General features: G+C 36.3%; 1 protein-coding gene across 2 annotated transcripts in view; it reads left to right on the top strand.

Annotated features, from left to right (window-relative positions):
* The window catches only part of BLTP1 (bridge-like lipid transfer protein family member 1), a 129,188-nt gene that overhangs the window by 79,401 nt on the left and 23,537 nt on the right, over nucleotides 1-26,250 (top strand). Inside the window, exons 49-67 of one of the 2 annotated variants that reach the window (XM_050896358.1) lie at nucleotides 825-875; nucleotides 4,436-4,642; nucleotides 4,795-5,033; nucleotides 5,634-5,878; nucleotides 7,299-7,404; nucleotides 10,905-11,002; nucleotides 11,281-11,466; nucleotides 12,490-12,658; nucleotides 13,175-13,386; nucleotides 15,406-15,604; nucleotides 16,189-16,248; nucleotides 17,756-17,982; nucleotides 18,492-18,692; nucleotides 18,898-19,028; nucleotides 20,494-20,617; nucleotides 21,620-21,729; nucleotides 23,248-23,338; nucleotides 23,880-23,942; nucleotides 25,620-25,864. In XM_050896358.1, the coding sequence (XP_050752315.1) occupies nucleotides 825-875; nucleotides 4,436-4,642; nucleotides 4,795-5,033; nucleotides 5,634-5,878; nucleotides 7,299-7,404; nucleotides 10,905-11,002; nucleotides 11,281-11,466; nucleotides 12,490-12,658; nucleotides 13,175-13,386; nucleotides 15,406-15,604; nucleotides 16,189-16,248; nucleotides 17,756-17,982; nucleotides 18,492-18,692; nucleotides 18,898-19,028; nucleotides 20,494-20,617; nucleotides 21,620-21,729; nucleotides 23,248-23,338; nucleotides 23,880-23,942; nucleotides 25,620-25,864 (2,964 nt within the window). The remainder of the gene's footprint in view (nucleotides 1-824; nucleotides 876-4,435; nucleotides 4,643-4,794; nucleotides 5,034-5,633; nucleotides 5,879-7,298; nucleotides 7,405-10,904; nucleotides 11,003-11,280; nucleotides 11,467-12,489; nucleotides 12,659-13,174; nucleotides 13,387-15,405; nucleotides 15,605-16,188; nucleotides 16,249-17,755; nucleotides 17,983-18,491; nucleotides 18,693-18,897; nucleotides 19,029-20,493; nucleotides 20,618-21,619; nucleotides 21,730-23,247; nucleotides 23,339-23,879; nucleotides 23,943-25,619; nucleotides 25,865-26,250) is intronic. The other variant, XM_050896359.1, reaches the window with a different exon arrangement.

Raw genomic sequence — 26,250 nt, 5'->3', positions numbered from 1 at the left:
TAACAGATATCTTTTTGAACTCCCATGATGCATGATTCTTTGTGTTATTTTTACAGTTCTAATATCTGTTCTCCACCCTTTATATAATGGACACAACTTGGCAGGGGAGAGAATCACTTTTTTTGCATGAACATCTTGAATGAGTTGCTCAGCATCCACATTTTTGTTTGTTTTTTTATGCCAGGTTCACAAACTCAAAAAGGGCATGCATTATTTTTCTTTGTTTCTAGGTGAACTTCTTTCTGTTTGAGTTGCAAAACAACAGTTGAACTACAACTCTTTGTAATGTGGATCACCTTCACGCAGTTTGAGTGTTAGCTGAGTAACCCTCAGTATGTGATCTGGTTTTAGAATATTGATGTTGTAGAAAAGGGGCTAAATAATGTGACTTGAGTGTCTCTCTCCTTTTAGTTTGGAAGATACTATATAGAACTTAGAACATACAGAAATTTATGAATGTCCCCAGCTAAATTCCTTCCGATAAGCGTGTTTCAGAGGGATAAATAAAAGTTCTAATCTGACAGCCATGTAGGGTTTCTGAAGGCGACTGAGATTCTCCATGTCTGTTTTGTGTCATAATCTTACTAAGCTTCCATATAGGGAGGTATTTTCCAAAGGGAAAGGGGGGAAATAATGATAAATCTTCAACAACAGCAGCAGCAGCAGCAAACCCTAACAAAACCAAAACCTTCAACTTGGTAAATTTGAAAGTAAGTGTCATATTGTGGGTTACAAGTAATTAACTGACTAATTTTGCATGAATGTTTATTCTTTATTTGCTTTGTTTTTGTTTTTCTTGCTTTCTCTTCAATCTTCATCTGTAGACTGGAGGATTTTCCTACATCTCCTACAAGCACAGCCAAACAAGAGTTTCTGTATGTCATATTATTATGTTTAATAGTCTTGCAATTAATTCTGTGTTGTGTAGCTAATGGCTGCATTCCTACTGTGTGTGATTGTGTAGGCAGATGTTGCTTGAATACATTTTAGTTTAACATCTAATATTTCCTAGATAAGCTTTTAATGTACCCTGCTAAATATCTGTCAAAAAAAGCCCTTGTAAATGTTAACAATCTAGCTTTAGGGGCAGATATTACACTATACAGTCACTAATGTAATGGTGGAATGGTTTCACTGGCTGTTGAGTTCCTTAGATCTGCTTCTATGCTTATTTTAATGAGGTGAAATAATGCTGATAAATGTAAAGGAACAGACAGGTTAGATTTGCTTTGAACTTGGTAAGGAACTGCTGTGCTTGGAGTGATAGTACCTGTTGTGATTTCAGCATGAATAGGACCATTCCTTTTTGTCTTTACCTCTGTGCTGGGTTTAATTACTAGGCATGATGACCAGGTTATGCTAACACAAAATGTTTTTCTCAAAACTATGCCTGTGCATCTACTGCTAACGAAGGTGACCCTCTTCATGTCCCCCAGATCCGTATGTGTGAATGTAGGTCTTTTCTCTCACAAAAGATGCAATGTTTTCTTTCTAGTTGCTTTCTTACTTCCTGATGCTAAAGTCCAGAGGGTCTCACTGGAGTAGTGGTCACGGTGGGAAATGATACTCTGGCAACCTAGAAGCCCTGTTACACAATGACCCTGCAGTACTCTGAGAAGAAAAGTTATGTAGCCAAAAATTGTGAGGCTGCTCTTCCCGCCCCCCCCCCCCCCTTTTCTTCCTCCCCCCACCCCCAGCAGTATTCTGAGCATGGGTTTCTTTTGCAGCTTTAGGCCACCAGTGCATATCTTTTAGAAGGACTTAGTACAACTGCTGTTTGTTACAGCATTTGTGTATATTCAGTGTTGTGATAACACAGGATTAACTTTAGAATGTCCTTATAGATGGTAGCTCTGGAAGGAGAGGTGATGGATGGTAAAACTGCAAGTGATGTAAAGAAAATGTTCAGTTTTTTGTTCCTTTTTGTCTGGTAGCAACATTAAACCAGCAGAAGAAAGTACTTGTTTGCATAGTGCATCACTGAACAGTTGAATTCATTGCCATATGATGTGGTCAATGAAGTATAAATGATTAAAAGGGTTAGACAAATCCATGTAGGATAGGTCTGGTGGTGAGTCATGAACACAATACAGCCTCTGGCTCAAAAAGTAAACCCCTGATGGCTGGAATTAAGGGAAGGATCACTTTATTTATGCTCCAAGTATCTGCTACTGCCCAAATTTTCATCTGTCTCTGTGTGGTAGTTCCTGTGTGTGTTACGGGCCTCCTGCTGACATTTTTTTCCCCCCTTTTTCTAACATTCCCAAAAATCTGTTAGCTTGAGTGGTGGCCTTGTAGCCAGTTCTGTAGTGGGACAAAGACTTTTTTCACAAGTTTTCTGGAGAGTGATTATTTATGGAATTGATGTGAGAACATAGAATTACTTCTGAATGCATTACTGGTATATAACTTAAATATCGATTAATGATTTTAATAATATTTAACCAGATCTGTTAGGCATATCACCATAGGTAAGCAAACTGCAGATATATAATGTGCAGTGCTCATTCCAAATAAATGTATAGCCACATAGTTGTTCTGCATTTCGTTCTGTCATGGAAGTAGGCTTTTTGTAGACCAGACAAGTGACAGTGAAATTCATTCGTTCCATGAAATATGGAAATACCTTAGCAGAGAAGCACAGTTAATCTTGCTGAAATCTGATTCTCCTGCACCAGGTATATTGGTGTAATTTTTTTTAATTAAGGAAGTGCTTAAAACGGTACGAATTCCCATGTTCGGAATTGATTGTAAATTCAGTACAGACTTTAACTCCAACTACATTTACTTTTAACTTGTACACAAAGATAGGTTAAGACTAGACTGTCTGTGTGGTACAGGTCAGGAAGAGATCTTGCAACTTCCCTTAAGTTGAAAGTTGTTCTTGTGATGCTTGAATAGCTAATGTAGTAGTATTTTGTGTTATAGATGGGGGGAAAAAATGTATTCTTGATTGCCTTCACAATAGTTCAGTCAGAATGGTAGCAGGAAGAGAGTAGGAAATAAGCAAACATCAACAGAGAAATAATAGTGTTTTTTTCTTTTAAAGAGGTGGATTAACATAAGTCTGCCCTTTTCTTAAGTAACGTTTATTTGTATAATGTTTTCCTGAAAGTACTTGTGAATTAAGATTTGTTTCCTCCTTCATATTTGTGTAAGTTCTTCAAATATTTTGAAATAGTTTCTACCCTAAAATATTAATCCATAACCGCTTTAGGTTGCTTATAGCTCTTGCGTACCTGTGAAAATCTGAAAATGTTTCTAGAGCTTCAGTAAATTAATCTGCTGTTGATAGGCCTGTGGTTGCATTACAGTGCTGTGTATTCCTTCATTATAAGCAGAAGGATGATGTTTGTTTGTTTGTTTGTTTTTATTTCCACACCTGGGATGCTTTGGGCTAGCTGATATTTTAACATCAGAATAAGGAGCTCTGTGTTAGGGCTTCACAGAAGAAACATTACTTAGGGAGTAGAATTCATAGAATATTGTAGCTTTCATCATGAAACCAAACTGTCTATAGAACAATTTAAATCATGATACAAAAAGTATTTTAGTTATGCTCCTTAAAATTTAGTATTTGAGAAACTTTCATTGAATGTTGCAATTTTATAGACTCTATTTTTCAGACATTTGAGCTAATGTACTGCATCTTCACAACTATACGTCTCTCTCTTTGAGGCTGTAATATTCTTTGCTGGCTACATAATATGCTTCCATTGGGTAACCCTCCAGTAATTGACCTTAGATGAGAAACGTTAATGTGTTACCCCATGTATCTTTTTTTAATAGGAGCTTAGTGAATTCTGATATGCCAAAATTTCATTTTGACATCAAAAACTGTCAGCTTTGTGCAGTTGTATTTTTATTTTGGGTAACCATTGTGAACCATATCCTTCTTAACATTAAAATAATTTTTTGGAACAGCATGTGTCAATTAAACGTCGGTATTAATTCACAAACCCATTTATCACTTGCTATGTATTTATTGCTAAGTGAGTATTTTCTCCATTGACCTTTTTGGATGCTAAAATCAGATTTTACTAAGTCTTCTTATGAAAAGGATGACTCAAGATTATTCCTGAAAAGGAGCTGAAATGGAAGGCTCTTATTTGTTTTTGTGTGTGAAAATTTGTCTGTGTATGTGCAGCCTAGTGTGTATAAACTCAAATGATCTCACATTATGCAAGAATAACAGTTTAACAGGTATTTTTGCAATGCATGACTTGTAGTTCTCTGAAATGTAGTGTAGTTGTTTGTGGCATGTAGTGCATCTGTGTGTGTGAAGTGAAAGAAAAAGGAATGTGTATGTATTTTATAAACAAAAACACTTATATGAATACTTTAAAGTTCAGCTAACACTTAAAAACCCATTTTAACATAAAACTGTAACTGTTTTGAAAGATGTGCAAATAAATCCTATTTCCTTTTCTGTTAGAACTGTCGTGAAATGCAGTATTGCCAAATCCCAGGCCCTGTATAGTGCCCAGAGAGGGCTGAAAACAAACAACGCTGCTGTGGTCAAAGTTGGAGCCATCAGCATCAACATTCCTCAGCACCCTGCCACACTGCACAGCATGATGGTGCGCAGTTCTCACCAGCTCTCCAAGCAGATTTCGGATCTCATCAGGCAACCGTCAACTGCGTAAGTGCTGCTTGCGTGGCACTTCCGAATGCCGCTGGTTGCCATCCAGTCATGGGCTTGTGCTACTCTGAACGTATGTGGGAGAGTCAGGCTAGTCATATATCCTGTTAGAATAACAAAAAGTATTTTCTGATCTTTGTCTTGGTAATTAGGCCCCAGCCTACCAAAGAAGATGTTGCGACTCCTTTGCCCTCTGAAAAGACTCCAACAAGTATTAATCAAACACCTGTTGAAACAAATGAATTTCCACAGCTGCCAGAAGGCTTAGAAAAGAAGCCTATAGTTCTTAAATTCAGTGCCATGATAGATGGTATAGCTATCGGAGCAGCGCTCTTGCCCTCTCTAAAGGCGGAATATAAGATGGGAAGAATGAGGAGTCACGGAATGACAGGTAACAGTTCTCTGAAACTTGAAAAACATTATGGCTTTTAGTTTGGCCTTGCTAGAAGCATCCAAGAGGACTCGATATTTCTGTTGAATTCTAGCTAGAGCTTTGAATCTGTTGCTTATTGGCTTATTTTTTTGAATGTGGACTTCAATCAGACGGGGCCATATAGAGGATTTACACTGTTGTTATACACAATTGCCAGAGGCGGAATGCAAGAGCAGATGAAGGCATGTATACATTCATATATAGCTTCCTCCCAGGAAGCTTCCCTCTGACTGCTAAAATCAGTTTATGATCCTTGATTAATTAAATTCTGATTTGTAAGGCTACTTGAGAATACTTTTGTAGGGCCTCAGTACAGATGAGGTGGTTTGTATGACTCGCTTCTCCATCTGACTACAGTGAAGTCTTCATTTTCTTTAAAAATTAAGAAAAGCCAGAATCATGTGGATGGATATTTATAGCTCTAGAGGTCTGTGCACTTCAATAACATTTTAAAGATATATATATTTTTTTAATTCCAAAGGTGTTCTTAAATTTAAGGATAAATAAAAGATTCTTTTGCCAGTTCATAGCTGTTTTTTCCCCGTCTTCCTTTTACAGGTGCCCAAACTAGATTTAATTTTGAGCTTCCAAGTCACAGATTGCGCTTCACTTCAAAAGTCTCTGCCACCGATATGTCAACCATTCCTCCTTCGGCAAGTCTCAACCTTCCTCCTGTCACTATGTCAGGCAAATATATCATGGAAGAACATGATACTTACTCAGACCAAATTTGGAGCATAGATGAACTACCTGCTAAGCAAGGCTATTACCTACAGGGGAACTACTTACGTTGTGTGGCTGAAGTAGGTGTTGAAGACAGTAGTCATCTCTGATAATTTGTTGAGTTATTTCCATTCTGTTACATTTCTGTATGTGCATCTTCATATTATTTTAATAATCTGCCTGCTCCAGAACTCTCAGGTTTACAGGTTGATCCAAATATAGCATTTGTAATTGCGTGACACTGAAATAGAACTTTCTCAGTCCTTAGTTTGATGAGCAGTGAACGTATTAAGCAGTCAAGACCACTATATCGGAGGATTTTGAATATGTTATTTTGTGCAAATAAATAAGGAAGATATGTTCAGAAACTTTTTTTGGAATGACAATATTTCTCATCAGTGAAGTAGACAAAAGAATGCTGATGATTCAAATGAAGTGTAGTTTTAAACTGAAAGCTTATGCTAACACATCAGATAATGTTGTATATTTTGCCAAAAGAAATACTGAAAAATTATAAAACAATAAAATTGTTTTATAACTGTTTTATTTTTTCATGGTTAGACTGCTCCATAGATAGGAGAATATATATAAAGCCATATATAACCTTAGTAAATTATACAAAATTTTGTGTTCGACGCAGAGTGTTCTACTCACAAGTTCTATTTGTGTACCAATTTCCACAGTTACTTTTCACAGAGAGAAAAGTGACGCTGCTTAAAAGAAACCTATCTGGTGGGGAAAAGCAGGGCTTTTCTACTATTTCTTTAGTCAGAAAAACAGTCTAGCATGTTTGTAATGGAGACTTCTGATGTTTGCATCTTTATGGGAGAAGTTCAATTAGGTGCTGCTCTTTGTTCAACCTATTTGAGTTATTTCCTGGCTGAAGAAAGATCTTAGGGTCTTCGAATTTGTTCAGCATGTAAAACAAAAGGGAGGGGCTGCTTAGCAAAGGCAAAAGCCAAGTCCAAGTAGTTTTAGAAAATATCTGTATTTTAGTTTTATTTTAAAAATCTTAATAGCAATTTTAAACAATCCTAGGCAGATTCCAGTTCCTTAGGAATATTATTTAAGATTAGATTGGACATATAAGAAGTTTACCATTGAAGATACCAGTAAACTTGTTCATCTACAGTAGAATAATGCACTTTTAGAGGTTGGCAGCTCATTTCTATTTTGTTCTGATAATGATTTACTATCTGGAATTAAGTAGCATTTTGCATACTTCCATGAACCTTAATCAAGTCCTGCATTTTATTGTCTAAGCTAAACTTAAGCAAGAGAATAAACTTTTTCATATAATAGTGTATGTCCTTCAGTTTTCTGGTAGGCATTCACAGCAGAAAAATTGCAAGACAAAACTATTTAATGTTCTTTTTTTATGCCAATAACAATATAACTGGACTTGAAAAGATATGCCTGAAAACTAAAAATGCATTGTTTTGAAAACATAGGTATGGTAACTGTTTTAAAGTTTTGTTCTAAAATATTATATTTCTGCAGGTTGGTTCCTTCGAACATAATCTCACAACTGATCTTTTAAATCATTTAGTATTTGTGCAAAAAGTGTTCATGAAGGAAGTAAATGAAGTCATACAGAAGGTTTCAGGTAAGCAGAACACTTAAAACCAACTTTAAGTAAGATCCTTAAACCTTGTTCGATGGCAACATTATATAGTTCTTGGGATCAGCTATTTATTTCACAGACACCATCGTTAGGCATCTAGCGCTCCGAGCAGCAGCAAGAAGCAAGCAGCAGGGCTGGAGTTTGACGTAATAACAGAGGCTCTGGAAATTTTGCCTCTATCAGAAACAAGATGTTTTATTAGGAAGCAGGATAGTTTGTCATTCTGGACACCAGCCTCTGTGTCTGTCTATGACATGACCTTGGCTGGGTTACTCTCTATATTCACTTTGTTCACCTGTAAAATGCAGATCGTGATACTCCATTTTGTAAAATAAAGTCAGCATATTCTTTTAAAGGAAAACAGCTGTGTCTGGGGAAAATAGCGTCAATATTGGTATTACTTAGTGTCTCCTGATTCCTAGCTCTTCGATTCTTTGCAGATAACGTGTTTCAGAACTGTATGAAAAAGGCATTTGGCTATTCATTAGATTTTGTGTACCATGCTGTATGCTGCAGAAATGACTGTTTTGTTTCTGTCATTTAGACTGGCTTCTGTTCTCAAAAAATTTTCAGAAGAAAAATAGCATTGTCATTAAAAACCCAATTAGAGAAGAGTTGCAAAATCACTCAGTGCTGTCTCTTTTGCAGTATGCAATGGGAATTGCATACTGAATTGTGTGTTCATCTGTTTGACTAGACAGCCAAAGTTACAAAACATTTATTTTCTTACATAAAAAACTGTCTATCTGACTGAATCACAGTTTGCACAGCATTTAAAAATAGATCCACTCACTTTCTAGTTCTAGTTAGAGACTTGGTCTGTGTTCAAGAACTGGAAGCACACAAAAAAGCTGATAACTTGTACCATGCAATGATATTTCACTCAGCCAACAGGTTCTATCACCCTACGCACTGGAAAAAATAGTACAAAATGATACTATTTTTTCTGATATGTGACTGCTCTGAGGGGAAATGTAAGGACTGGAAGCTTTGTTTGACACAGTTATTGTTTGGTAGTTTTAAAAAAAAATACAGGAATATAATTTATTTTGAATGTTACATGAGGGATGAGGAGATGAACAGAAAAGCAAGTAAGTAAAGAACTGTAGAAGTGTTTTGTTGTTCTTTAGGTCAAAATAAGAATTGGCAGATGGTGATAAACGGTAAATGAATTAGAAGAAGGAAAAGCAATAATTAATAAGAAGTATTGTCTGTCTATTAAGAAATAATAATAAAAAAGTAAAAAAGAAAGTAAAATAACCAGGGGTAATAAAGGGAATATGAATTTTATTAGTTATGTTTTTAGAGGAAGAAGGATGTGTGTTTGAGAGAGAATGTTACAGGATGACAAATGTGAATAAATATTCAAAACCAGGTGAAATTTCAAGTAGTTTGATTTTAACACTTTTTGAGTTGTCCGAAAAGGCTATTATAGAAATATAGCTAATTTTTAGTGGAAAGATTCATTAATAGTTGGAAACATCGTGAGGAAAGATAAACTAAAAAGTAGTAACTAAGTGAAAGGAGTGTCTGTGTGTGCATCTACACACTCCTTTCATATACCTCTGTGTGTATATATATATGTTCATGCATACAAATGTACAGAAAAGAAATATGCAGGTCCAGATGACATGCCCTCAAGGGAGTTAAAAGATGCAGTGGAGAAAATGGAAAATGACAGAATCCCTGAAGGATAAGAAGAAACAAATTTTAAACACCCTGATGTTTGTTCCAGGCAAAATATATTAGCATTGGGTAGTAAGAGAACACTTGGGGGAAGAATAAACCTTCAACAGCTGTCATTATTCTATTAGAACAATTTTTATAGAGGAGCATAAAGTGGTAAAACAGGAAACTTGTATTAGATTTCTTTTACAACATTTCTCAGTCTCTAGAGTTCGATCTCTCCTCTGTTTTTCTATGAGGAATTTATTACCATTGCTGGTTCTTTGCTTTTCCAGACTATAAATTTTTATTGCAAGTAGCAGCCTGATGATTTTTGAAATGTGACTGCTACCTTCCATATTGCGGTAATTCAGCAGGAACGTGGTCAGGTGCCAGCAATCCATGGGTCTGGGTGCTGAATGCAGAAACGGGGGTGGCAAATAGATTTTGTCCTTCTGGCTTGCAGCAAAATAATTTACATGGCTTGAAAATTCCAATTAGTGTAATATACTAAAGTGGTTTTTCTAATTACTGTTTCTGTTGCACTAACATATTGATTGCATATTATCCTTATATAAAAACTGGGTAAGTACCAGTTACTTAAGATGAAGTTGCACAGATTACAAGCTTGTTAATGAACAGAGCAGTTCATAATGCCATCTGCAAGTTGAGGGCAGTGTCCATTTAAAGACAGCTGGTGTCCGCTTTCAAACTCGTATCATTTTTTGCACTGGTTTCTGTAAAGATTCAAACCCAACTTCTAATTTAGTTTCATTCAAGCAAATTATGCTCCCTTAAGCAAGAGGGTAGATGGAGAAATTTTATTTAGAAGTAATATCTCTTCTATTTCTTTTTTCTTTTTTTAACTGGCAAACGCTTTACAAACTTCATGAAGAAATGTCATTGCAAAAATAGCCTCTAATATGCATGTGGAGAATAGATGAAAGATGAGTTAGTTCTCTTGCTCAGAACCCTTAGGTTATCATTGTAGTTTTATATGATCCTGGTTAAGAATATTGGGAGCGGGGGAGGACCAACAAAAAGAGCAGGAGGTTATTAAGACTGGAGAAGACAAACATCCAGATACAAAATGGAGTGATAAAAATTTACTGTTGTTTTTTTTTTTTTAATCCATTATTTAACTGCCTATTCTTACCACCAAATAACTGTAATTAGAAGAATTGGCATATATGGAGAGAATTAATGGCTTAGCCTTTTCCAGCAGCAAGCTCTTCCTATGAACTAAGATGGAATATAGATCAAATCTCAAGGAGGATTTAAACCAGGATTGCTCCTTCAGGTTTAGGGCCTATGGGGATGTGTAACGGGATGAAATGTGCCAGGATGAGGAAGTAAACACAAAAATAAAATAACCACAGAATACTCTTTCCTCCTGTCATTGAAAAATACTGATGTAATTTCAATTCCTTTTTTCATGCAATTTGCACAGTATTCAGTCAAGTGTTTAATTTTTATTTTCAGATAATTAGGAGATACATTGGTGCAGGAGACAAAGAATATCTTTTTGAAAACTAGGTGTTACTCCTTACAGGCTTTGAGCCTTCCTGTGGAAAGTTTCCCAGGAGGGAGGAACATGACTCTCTGCCTCAGTTCTTAGTATAGAGAGCTATTAACTATATGTAACAAGCTGAATCTGCACCGATGTCTTCCATCTTCAAGCTATATTTGTTTTTATAAATCTTCAACTAGTCACTGTTTAAAATGAGGCTTAATTCACTGTCACCTTTTTTATATCTATTTGTTTTAAAATGTTTTCTTTTGTTAAAACTCTGAATGTGTATATTAAATATGTACAGGAGGGGAGCAGCCAATACCTCTTTGGAATGAACATGATGGCACAACTGATGGAGAAAAACCAAAAATTCTTCTTTACTCATTGAGCCTACAGTTTAAGGTAATCTTATGATGACAAAACGGTGGTCCTAGATGCTGTTAATGGCTTTCAGGCTTTTACCTCAAAGCTTATTGAATCAGGAATACTCTGCATGAAGAAAAAGATCTTGAGTTTGGTTCCTGTAATCTTTTAAAATAGCTTAGTGGCACTGCATTGTGAAAAACGATTACGTCCTCTTTTTTTGCTGCACAGTGAAAAGGGTTTTTGGGTTTGGTGTCCCCCCCTCTTTATGTCTCTGAACCAGATGCTACTAACTTTGTACCTTCCTTGTTCATTAGGGAATTCAAGTGACAGCTACAACTCCCTCAATGCGAGCTGTGAGATTTGAAACTGGATTGATAGAACTTGAGCTCTCAAACAGACTGCAAACCAAAGCAATGCCTGGAAGCAGCAGCTACCTCAAACTGTTTGGGAAATGCCAGGTGGATTTAAATCTGGCACTAGGACAGATTGTTAAACATCAGGTTAGCACTCAATATCTTTGCATGTGGTTTTCTTAATAGTGTGTGATTAAAAAATACATAACCAATCCAAGAGGCTGTCTTACACTGCTGGTTTTTTTCTGATCTGGCTGTGGAGTGGGTGTAAAGTGTAGGGGCCTGGGGAGGGTGTGGGGTTTTGTTTGAGTGGTTTTTTTGTGGTTGGTTGGGGCTTTTTTTTTTTGGTTGGTTGGGTTTTTTCAGCTTGTTTTCTTTCTTTTATAAAAGTGTAAGCATTCTGCAGCACACAGTTGTGGAAATTTACTTCCTGAATATGCTCTTGTATTTTGTTAAACAGTCGTTCAAAATAAATTTTCTGACTTGAGTCAGGAAGGGACTTGCTAATTCTACTGAAAAGTCATCTTCATTATGAAGGCCACTGTACATGCATAAAAGATGGAAGGAGTCAAGTATGGGCTCTTTTTCATGCTATTAATATCTTAGAACTTATTAGCCCTTTGCAACAGTAATGGCCTTGCTACTGAGTCAAATTCCAAATTTTCATTGATATTGCTATTATTTTTAGGTTACATGAATGAAATAATAAGATCAGAGAAGATCCAAACTTGACTAGACCTACATTTTGACTTAGTTTGTCTGCATTAGTTTGACAGGTGAATCTCGTGGATTCTTAAACCCACTGTTACCTGGAGTCACTAATTCTATGATATGAAAATATTTTGTGATGCCTAGAAACAAACAAGTACAAGTCTTAGAACCTATAAATGTACTGTCACAATAGAGGATCTGGATATATAAATAGCTATTTTAGTTAATATGATAAATAAGGAAAATAACACTGCGATCAGAATTTAATGTAAGAAAATTGAATATCCTCAAAGGAGCTTTGGCTAGAAGAGAAAAAGGGGAAAGGAGACATCTTTACTACTTCTTGTCGTAATTTTACATTTTGTCAAAAGCAGTAATTTGATTTTTTTTTTTTCCCCTGTCCCTGAACTCCTTCCTGCTGCAAACCCCTCCCCCTTCCCATTTTTTTAACGTTTTAAGGTTTATGAAGAAGCTGGCTCAGACTTTCATCAAGTTGCCTATTTCAAGACAAGAATTGGATTAAGAAATGCTCTCCGAGAAGAAATCAGTGGCTCATCAGATAGAGAAGCTGTGCTCATTACTTTGAACAGACCAATTGTTTTTGCTCAGCCTGTGGCCTTTGATAGAGGTATTGAAGAGACAATTGCTACAAATTTGTTTTCATACTGAGGAAGCTATATATTTTTTTCAAAGAGGCTTGATTATTCAAGATTTAGTATATTTCATGTTAAATCAAAATGTTAGGTATAATAAACTAGCTGAGTAATTTACATCTACTGCATGCCAACAGGTTATTAATTCCTAATGTCAAAAATTCCATTTGCTGAGGTGATTAGTTTTCAGGTGGTTTGGAGGAAGTTGTTTTTGTAACTTTTTACAAATGAATAATGCTGAGAACAGCATCGCTTTCTGTATTTTAAGGGTTAACTTTGAAGCTAAATGATTGGCTTTGTCTATCTTGTCCTTTGCAGCGTGAGCCTCTTCACTACATCCTGAATATGTGTGCGTCCATTGTTGTATATCCACTGTGTTAAAGTAATGGAGAAACCATAAAAATGAAAAAAATGAACTTTATTTAGTGAATGTGCTTTTTTCTTTTTGTGTGTATTGATTTCAATTAAGCATTTCTGGTTTCTTCATAAAGCTGTGCTGTTTTGGCTGAACTACAAGGCTGCATATGACAACTGGAATGAACAGAGAATGGCTTTACATAAAGATATTCATATGGCCACAAAAGAAGTAGTAGATATGCTGCCTGGAATCCAACAAACCTCTGCGCAGGCTTTTGGGACACTCTTTCTTCAGCTGACTGTCAATGACTTAGGAATTTGCCTGCCCATCACAAACACACCTCAGGTAATCAAAATGTCTGAAGCAATGTGACTATTGGTAGTCTGTTGAAAGCCATTTTACGTGGTACATGGCTTTTATGTTCACAAACGTAATTTTTCATCACACCAATACAAAAGTTACAGGATGCTGATAATTGTGCTAGTGACATTGCTTGTAATAGAAATGGTGTTCTTATTTATAGAACAACTAGGTTATGCATGTTTCAATTGGTATGCATGTTTTGGGGAAACATAACGGATTCTTGTTTACACCACATATGAGCTCAGCACTTTGGAAAGTCCCTGGAAATGTTTCAGATGGAACATAACTTCTTGAAAGCTTTGATCACAAATTCCAATTAATCCTTTATTTTTCATATGATTATAGATAGAAAAAAACCCTCTGAAAACTGTTGGCTTTAACATGATGTTCTGACTCGTTTGTTTAATTAAAACAAGGAATGAGAGTATGAATAACTATTTGAGATATATAGATATATGTTTTTCACACAGTTACTTTTATTTAGGAACTCAGACTGGGTAAAGACACTTAAAATGCAGTCATTGACAAAAAGTATATCGTTGTAGCACAGGGTAAGTCTAATACATTACACAGGATGATGTATTCTTTAATGTGCAGTTAACTAGTTTCTGTATTAAAGTAATGCCACACAGTGCATGTGCAGTGTTAATGCAACTTGTTCTGTAAGGGAACATGCACTGCATTATGTTTCTGGAATACCTTCGAGTCCTTAAGTTTAATGATGAATGGCTCAGTAATGCATTCCCAAGGTAATGCTTTGTGGCCATGCAGCTCCTCTTTCACTGGCTGTGCAGTTTGCTGAGTTTCTTGACAACCAACGCAGCATGATCCAACACATTCCCCCATTTGACATTTAGCTCTGCATATTGATTCTTTCTTCAGATAGATAGGAAAGTACCTAAATCAGTGGACCTAGCTTTCTTGAAAATCTCTGTGTTTATTCTCAGTTAAGAAACAATTCTGTGCAGACCTGGATTCCCTCTGTTCTTCCTTTCTTAGAAACGACTGCAGTTATGCCTGTCTCTTCATATATAAGGTGAAGGTGTGATCTGCACCTAGATAATAGAATAGATAGGTAATGTTAGATGGCTTTGAGAGAAAACCTTGGATTCAGAGACTGTGCTGATGTTGAACTGGGAGTATTCTTAATGGGGAATAATTCCAGAACAGGAATGAATCATTTTAATGATGTAGAAGGAAATAGTCATAATACATAGAAATGTAAAGGAGTAATGAGGCCAATAACCTAGAAGTCATAATGACATAACATTTTGATTGTGAATCTTCTATCTGGCAGCTATGGACAAAGCAGATGGCATTTTATGCTCTTACGTGTTACAAATGATAGTAAATTATGAAAAATACATTCTGGCTTATGAAGTCTTAAGCTGTATATAGAATAGCATGTTTACAATACTTATGCTGGATCAAAAGTAGTCTAGCTTTATAAAAGGGAATACGTGGGCTTTTTTGCAGGTAAACAAAATTATAGATCTTCATATACAAAGGGCTGGAAAATAATCAGTCAATCTGTGTATTTAAGACTCTGCATAATTACAGATATCAAAATAAGCACAAAAAATCACATAAAAATTAAAGCTACTTTTCGTCATTGTTCAATCAACTCATGTGCAACCCTTCTTGGAGAAAAGCATCAATCCTGGGCTTGTGTTCTGTGGTCATGGGGCCGTATGGTTCATAGCCCTTGATCGTCTAGTCCTTGATCAAACATGGATTTTCTTTCCTTTTCCAGATGAGCTTGACTCCTGGTGCCCTAATATATTTACAATGTAGGTGTTGCATTTAGAAAACAACAATGCAAGACACTGTACAGACAGATGTGATGCTTTTGAAACTTTCTGCAGAGAAAGAAAAATACAAGGAGATATGAGAAGGGGATCAGTTTTCTAATAGGGAAAGATAAACAGCATTTAACGCATGTACAGTATCACTTTGACATTGCAATGACCAGTAAATTCTCTCTGTGATTTTATTTTCCAGTCTAACCACACTGCAGATCTTGACACTGGCTCTGCTTTAGTCCTGACTATTGAAAGCACATTAATCACTGCCTGCTCCTCAGAGTCTTTAGTTAGCAAAGGTCATTTTAAAAACTTCTGTATCCGCTTTGCTGATGGCTTTGAGACAAGTTGGGATGACTGGAAACCAGAAATAAGAGGAGATCTAGTCATGAATGCATGTAAGTGGGTGTGATTTCATACTGGACCAATAGTATTTCAGATATAAATCCACTTTTACCCTTTCCTGTGACTTTTAAAACTTCTTTATCTTTTTGGGGAAAGTTCAGCAAAGACTTTGGCCTTTTGAAAGCAAAATAATATGGATCTAAAAGGTTGTATTCCTTTCTTGTTTTCCTTTATTAATAACTTTGCTATATATCTCGTTGTAAGCATTTAAGTTCTGTCTGAGAAATGTTGGAAGAATTGGATGCATTGCTTTTATATAATTTCATAAGATCCCAGTAAGTTTTCAATAGTTTAAAATAGATGATTTTCATTTATTTTATATATCTATATATATCTTTCATTATGGTGAAGATTCTAGAATTTATATGGAATTTTAAGTTGATATAGACTTGGATGTTACCAAGTAGATTCACTTTACTAAATAAGAAAAGTCATTCAATGGGAATTAAAACTAAACCTCCTATCCAACACCACTAATGCTTTAATTGCGGAGGGCAAGAGACTGAGGTGGAATTTGGAAGGGCTGGTCTAAAGCAACTTTGACTGTATGCCTAATCAGTGTATGTGCTTCATATAGGTGTTGTGCCAGATGGTACGTATGAAGTATGTTCTAGGACAACAGGACAGGCTGCAGCAGGTAATACGCTTTTTTTAGTAAATCAAGTGCTTTATAAATAAAGCATTCATAAAATGTGAAATTTAAATCCGTTAACTGTATTGTAATTTAATTGGTGGTTTGTTTTTTTGTTTTGTTTAGTATCTTGTTTTCCTGGTAAAACTCCTTAATGTTTTTATCTGCTCCATCTTTTCAAGCTATTCCAGGTTTTGAGTCACATCAGCAACACTGGTTTTAGATTTTTACCTGCAGGAAAACACATGGTGTATATGTGTTTGTTCCTTGGTTGGAGAATAGTCCTTTATAACAGCAATGTTGTCCTACTGCTTCCTCTCCTAGAAACTGCTAAATCTTCCAGTCCTTCTAATGCTGAGACTTTGCCTCCTGAGCTCCCATTCCTCCCTCACCTCTTCCAGAGACGGCTTCTTTTCTTCCCAAACTCCCTCTCTTCCCAGTCTCTCCTACTGAGTTGTTCGGACGTTCTCCAGAGGCCTCAAAAATACTTGGCAATCTCTGTCTTTAAACTGAAAGAGGGTAGATTTGGATTTAGATGTAAGGAAGAAATTCTTCACTATGAGGGTGGTGAGGCACTGCAACAGGTTGCCCAGAGAGGTTGTGGATGCCCCCTCCCTGGCAGTGTTGAAGGCCAGGCTGGATGGGGCTTTGAGCAACCTGGTCTAGCGGAAGGTGTCCCTGCCCACAGCAGGGGGCTTGGAACTAGATGATCTTTAAGGTCCCTTCCAACCCAAACCATTCTATTATCATACCTTCTGCTTGCTTCCTCTCATCTCTTTGCCTAAATATTGCATCTGTGGTGTCTCCTGTCCCCATAGTTTTGCTCATTGTCCCCCGCTTGCTTTTTTGTGCTGAGGAGACATAAAAATGAAACACATGCTGTAACTATTAAAAATTTACCTCACATGGGATTGTGAACAGCGAAAAAAAAATCAGGATGAATCCATTTAGAAGGAAAAACAGGATCTTGTGTAGTTCTGCTTAAAGCAAGTTCTGTATTGTGATGCTGAAAGGTGGCACTCATTAGAAGAATCCTGGGAAGACAGGGTATTCAGCAGGCACGCTACACATATATTATAACATCTTCCAGCATCATTATTCAAGACTTGAAACTGTAAATAGGTCAGCATTTTTACATGCAGATAGACAGCCTTTAGGTTTCCTGCTGTTAGAAGTCCTGTTCTGGAACAGTATACTTGGCGGCAATTGTATACTTGGCAAGAGCTGAAGTTTGAGATGCTCTCTGCTGGTCGTCAGCTTAGCTGAAGGGAATGTATTTTCATTAGGTTTGTCTGTGTATATCACTTGTTAAAGAAATATTAACTTCGTAGCTGTGAAGTACTTCCAGTAAGCATTTCAGTTGTGGAATATGTTTTCCTCAGAGCGGGCAGAAAAGACAGTTCTTCGTAACTGATAAACACTGTCTTGACTAACTAATACATAACTTAGTATGGGGGATTTTTTTAAAAGAGGAAAAACTGGTTAAACTTTTTTTTTTTTTTTTTAAATACAGAAAGTAGTAGTGCTGGAACCTGGACACTGAATGTGTTGTGGAAGATGTGTGGTATTGATGTCCACATGGATCCAAACATTGGGAAAAGATTGAATGCTTTAGGCAACACCCTCACAACATTGACAGGAGAAGAAGATATTGATGATATTGCTGACCTCAACTCTGTAAACATAGCAGACCTTTCAGATGAGGATGAAGTTGACACTATGTCTCCCACTGTACATGCGGTAAGTGAATCAAGCACAGTAAGTGCTAGTAATTGGAAAAGGCGTGACAAAGTCTTCAGTCAAATGGAAAGATCTTAGTCTTGAGTTGAGTCTAGCATGCTCCTCCTTATAGCTCATATAGGTCTTGTGGCAAATCAAAAAAGTTTGTGTGTTTGTTTTCTAACTCCATATTTCAAAGCCAAGAAATCACAGGTCGTATTTCTGCTGGTCTTATGTGGAAATATCGATCTGGATTTGAAAATAGAGACACAATACCTAACTTCAGGTACCTGAATTGGAAAAGCTGTGGCTGTAGATAGGTTTTCTTAACAGGAGAGTAAGTTACTAACATGAACAAATTAGAAAAAATTCTTTTTCAGAACTTCTACCCAATATGCTGCTGACCTTGCTTTTTGGTTTCACATAAAAACATTTTAACAGATGTTCTTTAATGGCTATTTTAAATGTCTCTTGCCTGCCAACAGTGAAAACGTTATCCCCGAACACTAATGTTCCTGTTTGTTGTTTAGAAATCAGGTGGAGGTTCATTATGTGGAGATGCACGCAAGCTAACATTTGGGCAGCGGATTGTAAATCACCTGCTGGGTTTGAGCCCCCCAAACCATCGATACTCTGTTCCTGTAGAATATCTGTTGGGGTCAGCGAAGTGTGATTCTCTTCAGTCTAGCAGATCACATATGAAAGCAGGCAGATCCTGCTCATGGGGACATGTATGTAGTAGTTACAGTGTGTCTGACTGAATGATGGGGTTTGGATCACTGGAAAAAATCCAATCAGCTGCCTTTTGAGATGAAACTGATTCTTTTGCATGCGCTAGTCCAAATTTTAAGGTGTGAAATTCACTTTGCCTATTGTTAAATCACACTAATGTCCGATTTTTGATGAGGACATTAATTAAATGTTTATTTTAAATAGGAGGTTGTTGATCACCGACGGCAGGGAGCTTCTAGTATCCAAACTGGAGAACAGCGGGGAAGAAAATTTGTGAAACGTTTAGTCGATATTAGAGAACTCAATGAGCAAGCTAAAGTTATTGATGACTTAAAGTAAGTTGGGTTTTGCTTTAACTCACACAAAGTTTGGGAATAACAAACTGCAGCTGACTTTTTTTCTTTTCTGTTCTTACCACATATCTTGTGGCATTGTGATGGTCAAGTGGAAATTGTTGTCTTTATTTAAAAATAAAAAATTGTCATTTTGGATTCCATAAGAAAAAACTATATATGCAAGTACTCTCTCAAATTTCTCAAGTTCTTCCCCAAGTGTCAAATTAGCCTATATTGTTTCTGGTTCTGCATTACAATGGCTGATTATAATCAATTTCCTATTAATTCAAAATCGTAGTTCCATCTTGATTTTATTATCATGGTGATTACTTTAACAAAATATATTACTTTGTAACTGTAATAAGCTTAGTCTCGTTCACCGGAAGAAGAAGAATATATAAATCAACTATTTTTGCATCTTGTAGGTGATACTTTAAAATTAAATCTCCTATGCTGTACTTGAGAAAACCCTGAAGAAAGAATTATTTCAAATTTCATAAATTTCATAAATTTCATCTGAACAACTTCTGTGAATTTTATTAATTTTTTGCAGTCATGGTTGTTGGGTGTGCTTTTTTCCCCCCCCCCTTCCCTAAGACAGACTTACTATAAATGGATCTGTCTGGGATGGGAATACAGAGCTTGGTAATTATGTGTTAAATAATGAAGAGGAGACACGTTTTACTGCTTGTACTTGGAATACTGTCACCATTCAGAGGGCAATTGTATCTGAACTTCGGATTTAAGGTTAAATGTTTCTTCTAATACGAGTTCAACAATCAAAATTATGTTTTGTGCCTGCCTTTTCTCAGTTTGAATGCTTCAGTAAACTGTGATTCTTTCTGAAGTGTTGCTTTACGGAGTTTTTAAAATTATTTAGCTGTGTGTTTTTTCTGCAGAAGGTAATCTGCTACAGAAGGCTGTCACTAGTGTGACAGGGCTTTGGACTGTTATGGCAGGAGGATTTTTCTTCATCCTGCTGGGGATTCTCAGATTTGCCCATTATGTTTGTTTTTAATTAAACAGCTGTGATGTGATTGAAAGTATATAGGAGGTCCTTAATCTAGTTGTTACAACTAGGACTTTTCGAAACGAGAGTTGCTGCATAGCCATTCTTATTCTCTGCCTTAGTAAGCATCATGGTAGCACTGTTGTTTGGGGGTCTCCTTGCACGCTAGTTTGTTCTACATCCTCTGTCTGCTCTGCTAAGTCACTTGGAGACAGAAACCTTAAAATCAAAGAGTCCTCTTAAGGACAAAATATTATATCTGACAAAAAGTTGTATCATGAAACAAGAATAAATCTTCTGCAACTATATTTGGCACTAGTCATAAGTAACTACAGAAAAAAATGAGAAAATGGGATAATTCCCAGGGAAAGCAGAACATCATTGCAACACAGATTTTGAAAAGGTGAAAATAATGTCACCTATCTGTAAGGTAACTCAACCATGATTTATCTCCAGAAAATTAGGTGCAAGTGAAGGAACTATAAATCAAGAAATTCAGCGCTATCAGCAACTGGAGTCAGTGGCTGTGAATGATATCCGCCGAGACGTTCGTAAAAAGCTACGTAGATCCAGTATGAGGGTGAGCAGTATTAAGTTACTTTAAAAATATTGCGTTGCATATTTCTTTTCTGCATGTTGATTAAAGCAAAGTAAATGTTAGTAATGGAGAAGGAAGGTTAAGAATATCAAATAGTTCAGCAACCCCTTGACCTTTAGGAGGGGGCGGGGAAAGGTTTTTCTCCCTCGTAATAATGGTGATAGGAAAATTGAAATTTCACAGATACTATAATGTAAATGGGTTTATTTGCACACTCACAAGAAACAGTCTGAAAACGTGTATTTGAAGATGCCATTTACTCCTTCTCTTAGCAGACTTTAAAAATGATTCCTTATTGGACTGTTGAATGCAGATGCAAAGGCAAGCACACTAACTGCCTGGGCAAATGATAGATACCTATTGTATTCCACTTGGCATGTGTGCTTTCTGTAAGTGTGTTCTATATATACATAAACATATTTGCAGAGTTAGGTGATGTAAAAATAAAAACAAGCTACTAAGCATAGACACTAGAAGAAACTGGACAAAACGAGCAGTGTTGCTGGTAATCCACAAACATATGTGGCTGTTGTCCCAGACCCTGATAACAAACCTGGCAAAAGATTATTTTTAGTGTGTCCTAGCGAATGCGCTCCAAGTATGATGCTTCATTAATCAGAAAAGATCTTTCAAATACTAATCTGTTTGGAGCTCTTTCTCAGGTGCTCTCATTTTAGCTCATGTTCTTCTGTTACTGTTGTGGTAGCTACGAAGGATGTCTGTCAAAGTGGTCAGATTATTAGCTTAGGGTATACTTTTCTCCTGGCAATGGGACATTACCAATTCCAGCAAGTATGAAAAGTGAACATGTATCCAGAGGCAAGATGAAGATGCTGGCAAATGCTGCTAAGAGATATATTTTAGCTGTTATGGAACAAAAAAATCTTTTTACTTTACTGGCACACCTGTATAAAATACTATTTTAGCTTGCCAGAGTTTTTCTCTGTGTTCAGTTGTTGCATTTAAATATTATTTTTGTGTTAGGCTGCCTCCTTGAAAGACAAATGGGGTCTCAGCTACAAACCCAGCTATAGCCGATCTAAGAGTATTTCAGCATCAGGAAGACCACCTCTGAAAAGAATGGACAGAACGAGGTAAGCTTCCAGGAATTTGAGATCTGTGATAGCAACAACAGCATGTGTGACAGAGGAAACACTGGACTTTGGCCGTAAGATTCCTTTTACTATAGGCAGCAGCTATATATGGTGGAACTAGATAGGAAGGAGGTCATTTTGGAAGACAGACATGTTCTAAAAAGCAACTCTTCACCCTTTTTTGAAACTTCTTTTTTGACAGACTTAGTAGTATGTCAAATGAGGAGAAGTTTCCACTTTTACAACAGCTTAGGGTTTTCTATGGAATCCTGCTTTCAAGACATACTGAAGAAAGATATATATGGAAAAATGGCATAGTGTGACCATTTCGATTTCTACACTTGATTTGCTGTCATCTGCCTTAAAAAAGGGTTGTTGTAATGAGAAGAAGAAAAGGAGATATTTTTTTTGTGAAAGATAATTTTCTTTTAATTTCTTCACCTGTATAACATGTATTGGTTTTGTTTCATCATTTAATGGCTGCTGAGGAAACTGTAGTTGTATAATGATGCCTCCTAGTAAAGTGTTTGCTTTGGTTTTAGAATACATGTGTTTGAGTCTATTGCTCCTGTAGATCCAGCTGAAGCATTCAAAGTTTGGAATTAAAAATGTGCTGCATTATTATGTATGAAATAGAAAAGATTTGAAAATTAAAAAGGTGGAGAGGAGTGTTAGAATTCTTTGGACTTTTTTCTATGAGAATAGAAATTCTTAATAGAAATTTGCTTCAAATTTGAATACTTCTGTAGAAGTGAATGGAAATTTATAAATAATCCAGATGTGAAAATATCAGACAGCAGATATTCCAGCATAAAAACAGCTTTATAAGTACTCTAAAGTGAATTTTTCAAGGTGCCCTTGAAAAGGAATCTTTCTTCTGAATTAATTAGCATTCTTGATAATTAAAGCAGAGCAACTGTTGAAGGCATGAAGGTTCTAGTTCAAGATCTGTCAGATGAAAACCACTTTCATTTTACCTTTTCACAGGGTTATCTGAAGAGAACCAGAAATTGTATGGAAAAGATAATGGAGCTTTTCTGTTGCTCTATAAGAAACACAAAGTTCTGAAAAACTTAATGAGTACTTTGGTTGTGAATGAAAAGTAGTATGTATATACTGTAAGGCCAAATAATTCATTTCAGTTGCATCAGAGAATACACAATCTGCCAACTTGCTTTATGTCCCATGTGGTAGATCACGAGTATCTTATTTTTCTATAATTTCTGCATGTTGGCTCAGGATTGAAAAACTTGCATAAAGAAATAAGCAGAGATTGGCTAGCAGTAGACTACTGGACAAGTTATGTGTAGGTTCCTTCTCTTTCCTTCTCTCCCTCCTTTTTTCTTTTCATGTACCCTAAGTGCTTCAATTATGATTTCATACTTTCTTCTGTAACAAAATCGTAAGTACTGACTGTACTTTTTTTATTGCCTTATATTTGTGTAGTTAAATGTTTGCATGAACATAAAATCCTGTAGTAAAACTCAACAAGCTGTTGTGTTTTGGTTTTGCTTACAGCTCTCGACTAGGAGACAGTGAAGACCTCCCAGATATCCGTGTAGATGCTGCATCCCCCGGGCCAAGAGTAACTTTCAACATACAGGATTCGGTAAGAATGACTTTATATGCTGTATAATTATATTTCCTGTGCCTTTTGGTCACAATTTCATGAGATAGGTATACCTAGGCAGACCTGAATTGCTTGTGTGTTTTTGTGTGTCTGTTTCTGTTAGTGTGTGCCTCAAATTATGGATGTGTTTTTGGAAGCTAGATTTGTTTTGATAGAAGATAGATGTGTTTTGGTTTCTTAACACAGAAATTAATTGAATCATTGAGAAAATATTTGAAATTTTTTTTTTTTTAGGCTGACAGTAATACTATTGTTTCAGAATTTTTATTAGAAGTGTGCAAAAAAATCGTCTAGTATTTTTTGTGCTTGAATATATTCAGAGTTTTGGAAATGGGTATTAGTCAGTTTGCTGTAGCCTTACAAGTATATCCTTCTGTGTGTTTGAAATGGATTGTTGAATCTTTGGTTTTGTTTGTTGCTGTATTTTCTCATTTTTAAAATGTTCCTATTATGTTGTTTTTGCATGGCTGAGATTATTGTAATTGTTTTAATTTATATATTTTTTTCACTTCTAATTAAGTTGAATAAAACAGCTTTGGGGATTGCACAACAATCCAGCTGTCCAGGGGAAGGGTATTTTCAGGTATTTCTGAGAAGAAGCAAGTATTCTTTGCCAGAGAACTAATTTATCTCACAGGGAGCTGCTTTTCAATGTTTCATCTCTTTTTGCACTCAGCTAAACAGAATGTATATCAAATTTGAAAATATTTAAATTTAAATATGTAAAGTAAGCAGAAGAAAATGATTGATTGTTGATGAACTTTCCAGACTGTTTCTACACCCTTATGTAGACCTAAAACTTGCTAGTTTTTGTAAAATGAATTATTGGAATTTTGTTTATGTATGTGTGAAGACTGATCAAGGCTGATGTAAAGTGACGTAAGACTAGCCTTGAAATGTGCTTTAGAAGAGGGTTTTAGTGTGTGTGCCTTCATCTGTTACGTTGTGTTCCAAGATTGCAGGCATCAACACCAGTACAAGATAATTGCTAGGTGGGAGGACAACATCTCACACTTTTATTTCTCTTGGAATCCCTATATTTAATGCAGAGTAAGACATTTTCAAGTAATAGTGAGTAGGGAATGTGCCAAAACTTAATACCCAGAGAACAAATGGTGGAATTTTTTAACTGCTTTAAAAAAACATGTTTAGGGAAAACAGTAAAGATTTGGTTTTGGTTGGTTTTTTTTTTTTTTTTTTTAAGAACAACAACAACAAAAAAACACAAACCAAAACAAACCAACAAAAGCAAAACAAAACCAAATAAACAAAAAAACAAACTCAAGAGATAGTAACGTACTTTTTCCTCCCTGTTAACTCACCTCACGCTCCCAGGAAATAAACTCCTATTTCTGAGAGCGAGGTGGAAATGAAACGTAGAAATGTGCTTTGCACATTTAAATATGTTCACGTTTAAAAGCTATCCTACCTTTTTTGTTGTTGTTATATACAAGTCCAGTTAGCTTAAGTTTTGTTGGCATAGCAAAATGCTATCAAACACTCAGAGGTATCAAATGTTGAATATTAAAAATATATATTTATCTTACTGACATTATAATGCCAGTTCTTCAGCAGAGCTTTAATTTGACTTTGCAGATGATGACTGTATAGCTCTACCGTAACACTGCGTAGGTAGTGCTGGTGTTAAACTACCACTTCTAGGTATTTTTCACAGGCATTTTAAGAAGTTAACGTTCGAAAATTGCTTGTGTGGTGCTTGTGGCGTGCTTTACGTGAGAAACAGGAGGACCCTTTTGGAAATTTGGCCTGAAGTTCCTTTCGTGTTAAAGCACGTGTGCCCAAGAGCACAGCCCAGAACTGCAAACCGGTGCTGTACATTCTGTGTTAGCATTCTGCATGCACGCCTCACTAATGCTCCTGGGTGCCTCACCCCTCTACAAGGTTCATGATGATTTTTGCTGTCTTTCGTTCTTTTCTTTCAAAATATTTCTTAAATTTAAATGAAATGTTTCCATTCCTTCTGATCACATGAATTGGTCAGAGCATGATACATATTTACCTAACAGATTGAGCTCAAATCACTAGGCAATGGCAAATGTCTCCCCACCAAGCTTTCATTTCTTTCTTTTTCATAATCTGTCTTGCAATTTCTACACCTGCTGTTTCTGTATTATGAGGAACTTGGGAGTGAGAGTTTCTCATAGCACTCTTGCTTTTCTATTTCCAGAGCTATCTAATGCATTCTCGATTGAAACGGTATCTGTGTAAATTTAATATCTTTTTGTCTTTCTATAATCAGTTTCCAGAGGAGACAGAAATGGACCTTTTGTCTGTAACTATTGATGGTCCCTCCCATTACTCATCTACTAGTGAAGGCTCATGCTCGGTATTTGGTTCACCCAAAACTCCAGTAGTCTTCTCACCCGGCATTCCCTTCCAGCCTGAAGAAGGACGCCGGGATGACAGCTTATCATCAAGCAGTGAGGACTCGGAGAAGGAGGATGACCATGAAAGAGAGAGGACGTATTTTTATAGGAAACCACCGTAAGTAATGGTCCTAAGGAAGAACACAGAAATTAAGAAAATAGACTTGAAATACCGACTTTAAAGCTACAAAATCTCTTACTGATGAAGGACGGAATTTTGCCTGAAGTGTGTATGTGGAAGGCAGGGGAGGTTGTGTTCAGCAGAGGTGACTGTGAGGGAAGGAGGAATTCTGATCTGAAAAGGAGGCAACAGTTAGAAATTTCAGGGCTTGGAACAGAATGAAAGAACTTGGAAAGTGATTTTTTTTTTTTTTTTTTTTTTTGAGGCACGGGGCAGGTTTTAGTGGGACCAAATGACAGATTTGTCAAATATAGCATAACTTTCAGTTTTATCCAGTGATTATACCTCCACAAAGTGCATGTAATAATGTAAATACTTACAAA

The sequence above is a fragment of the Gymnogyps californianus genome, chromosome 4 (assembly GCF_018139145.2).
Source record: "Gymnogyps californianus isolate 813 chromosome 4, ASM1813914v2, whole genome shotgun sequence".
NCBI lineage: Eukaryota > Metazoa > Chordata > Aves > Accipitriformes > Cathartidae > Gymnogyps > Gymnogyps californianus.
Note: the sequence above shows the minus strand (reverse complement) of the source record. Positions and strands in the feature narration are given on the sequence as shown.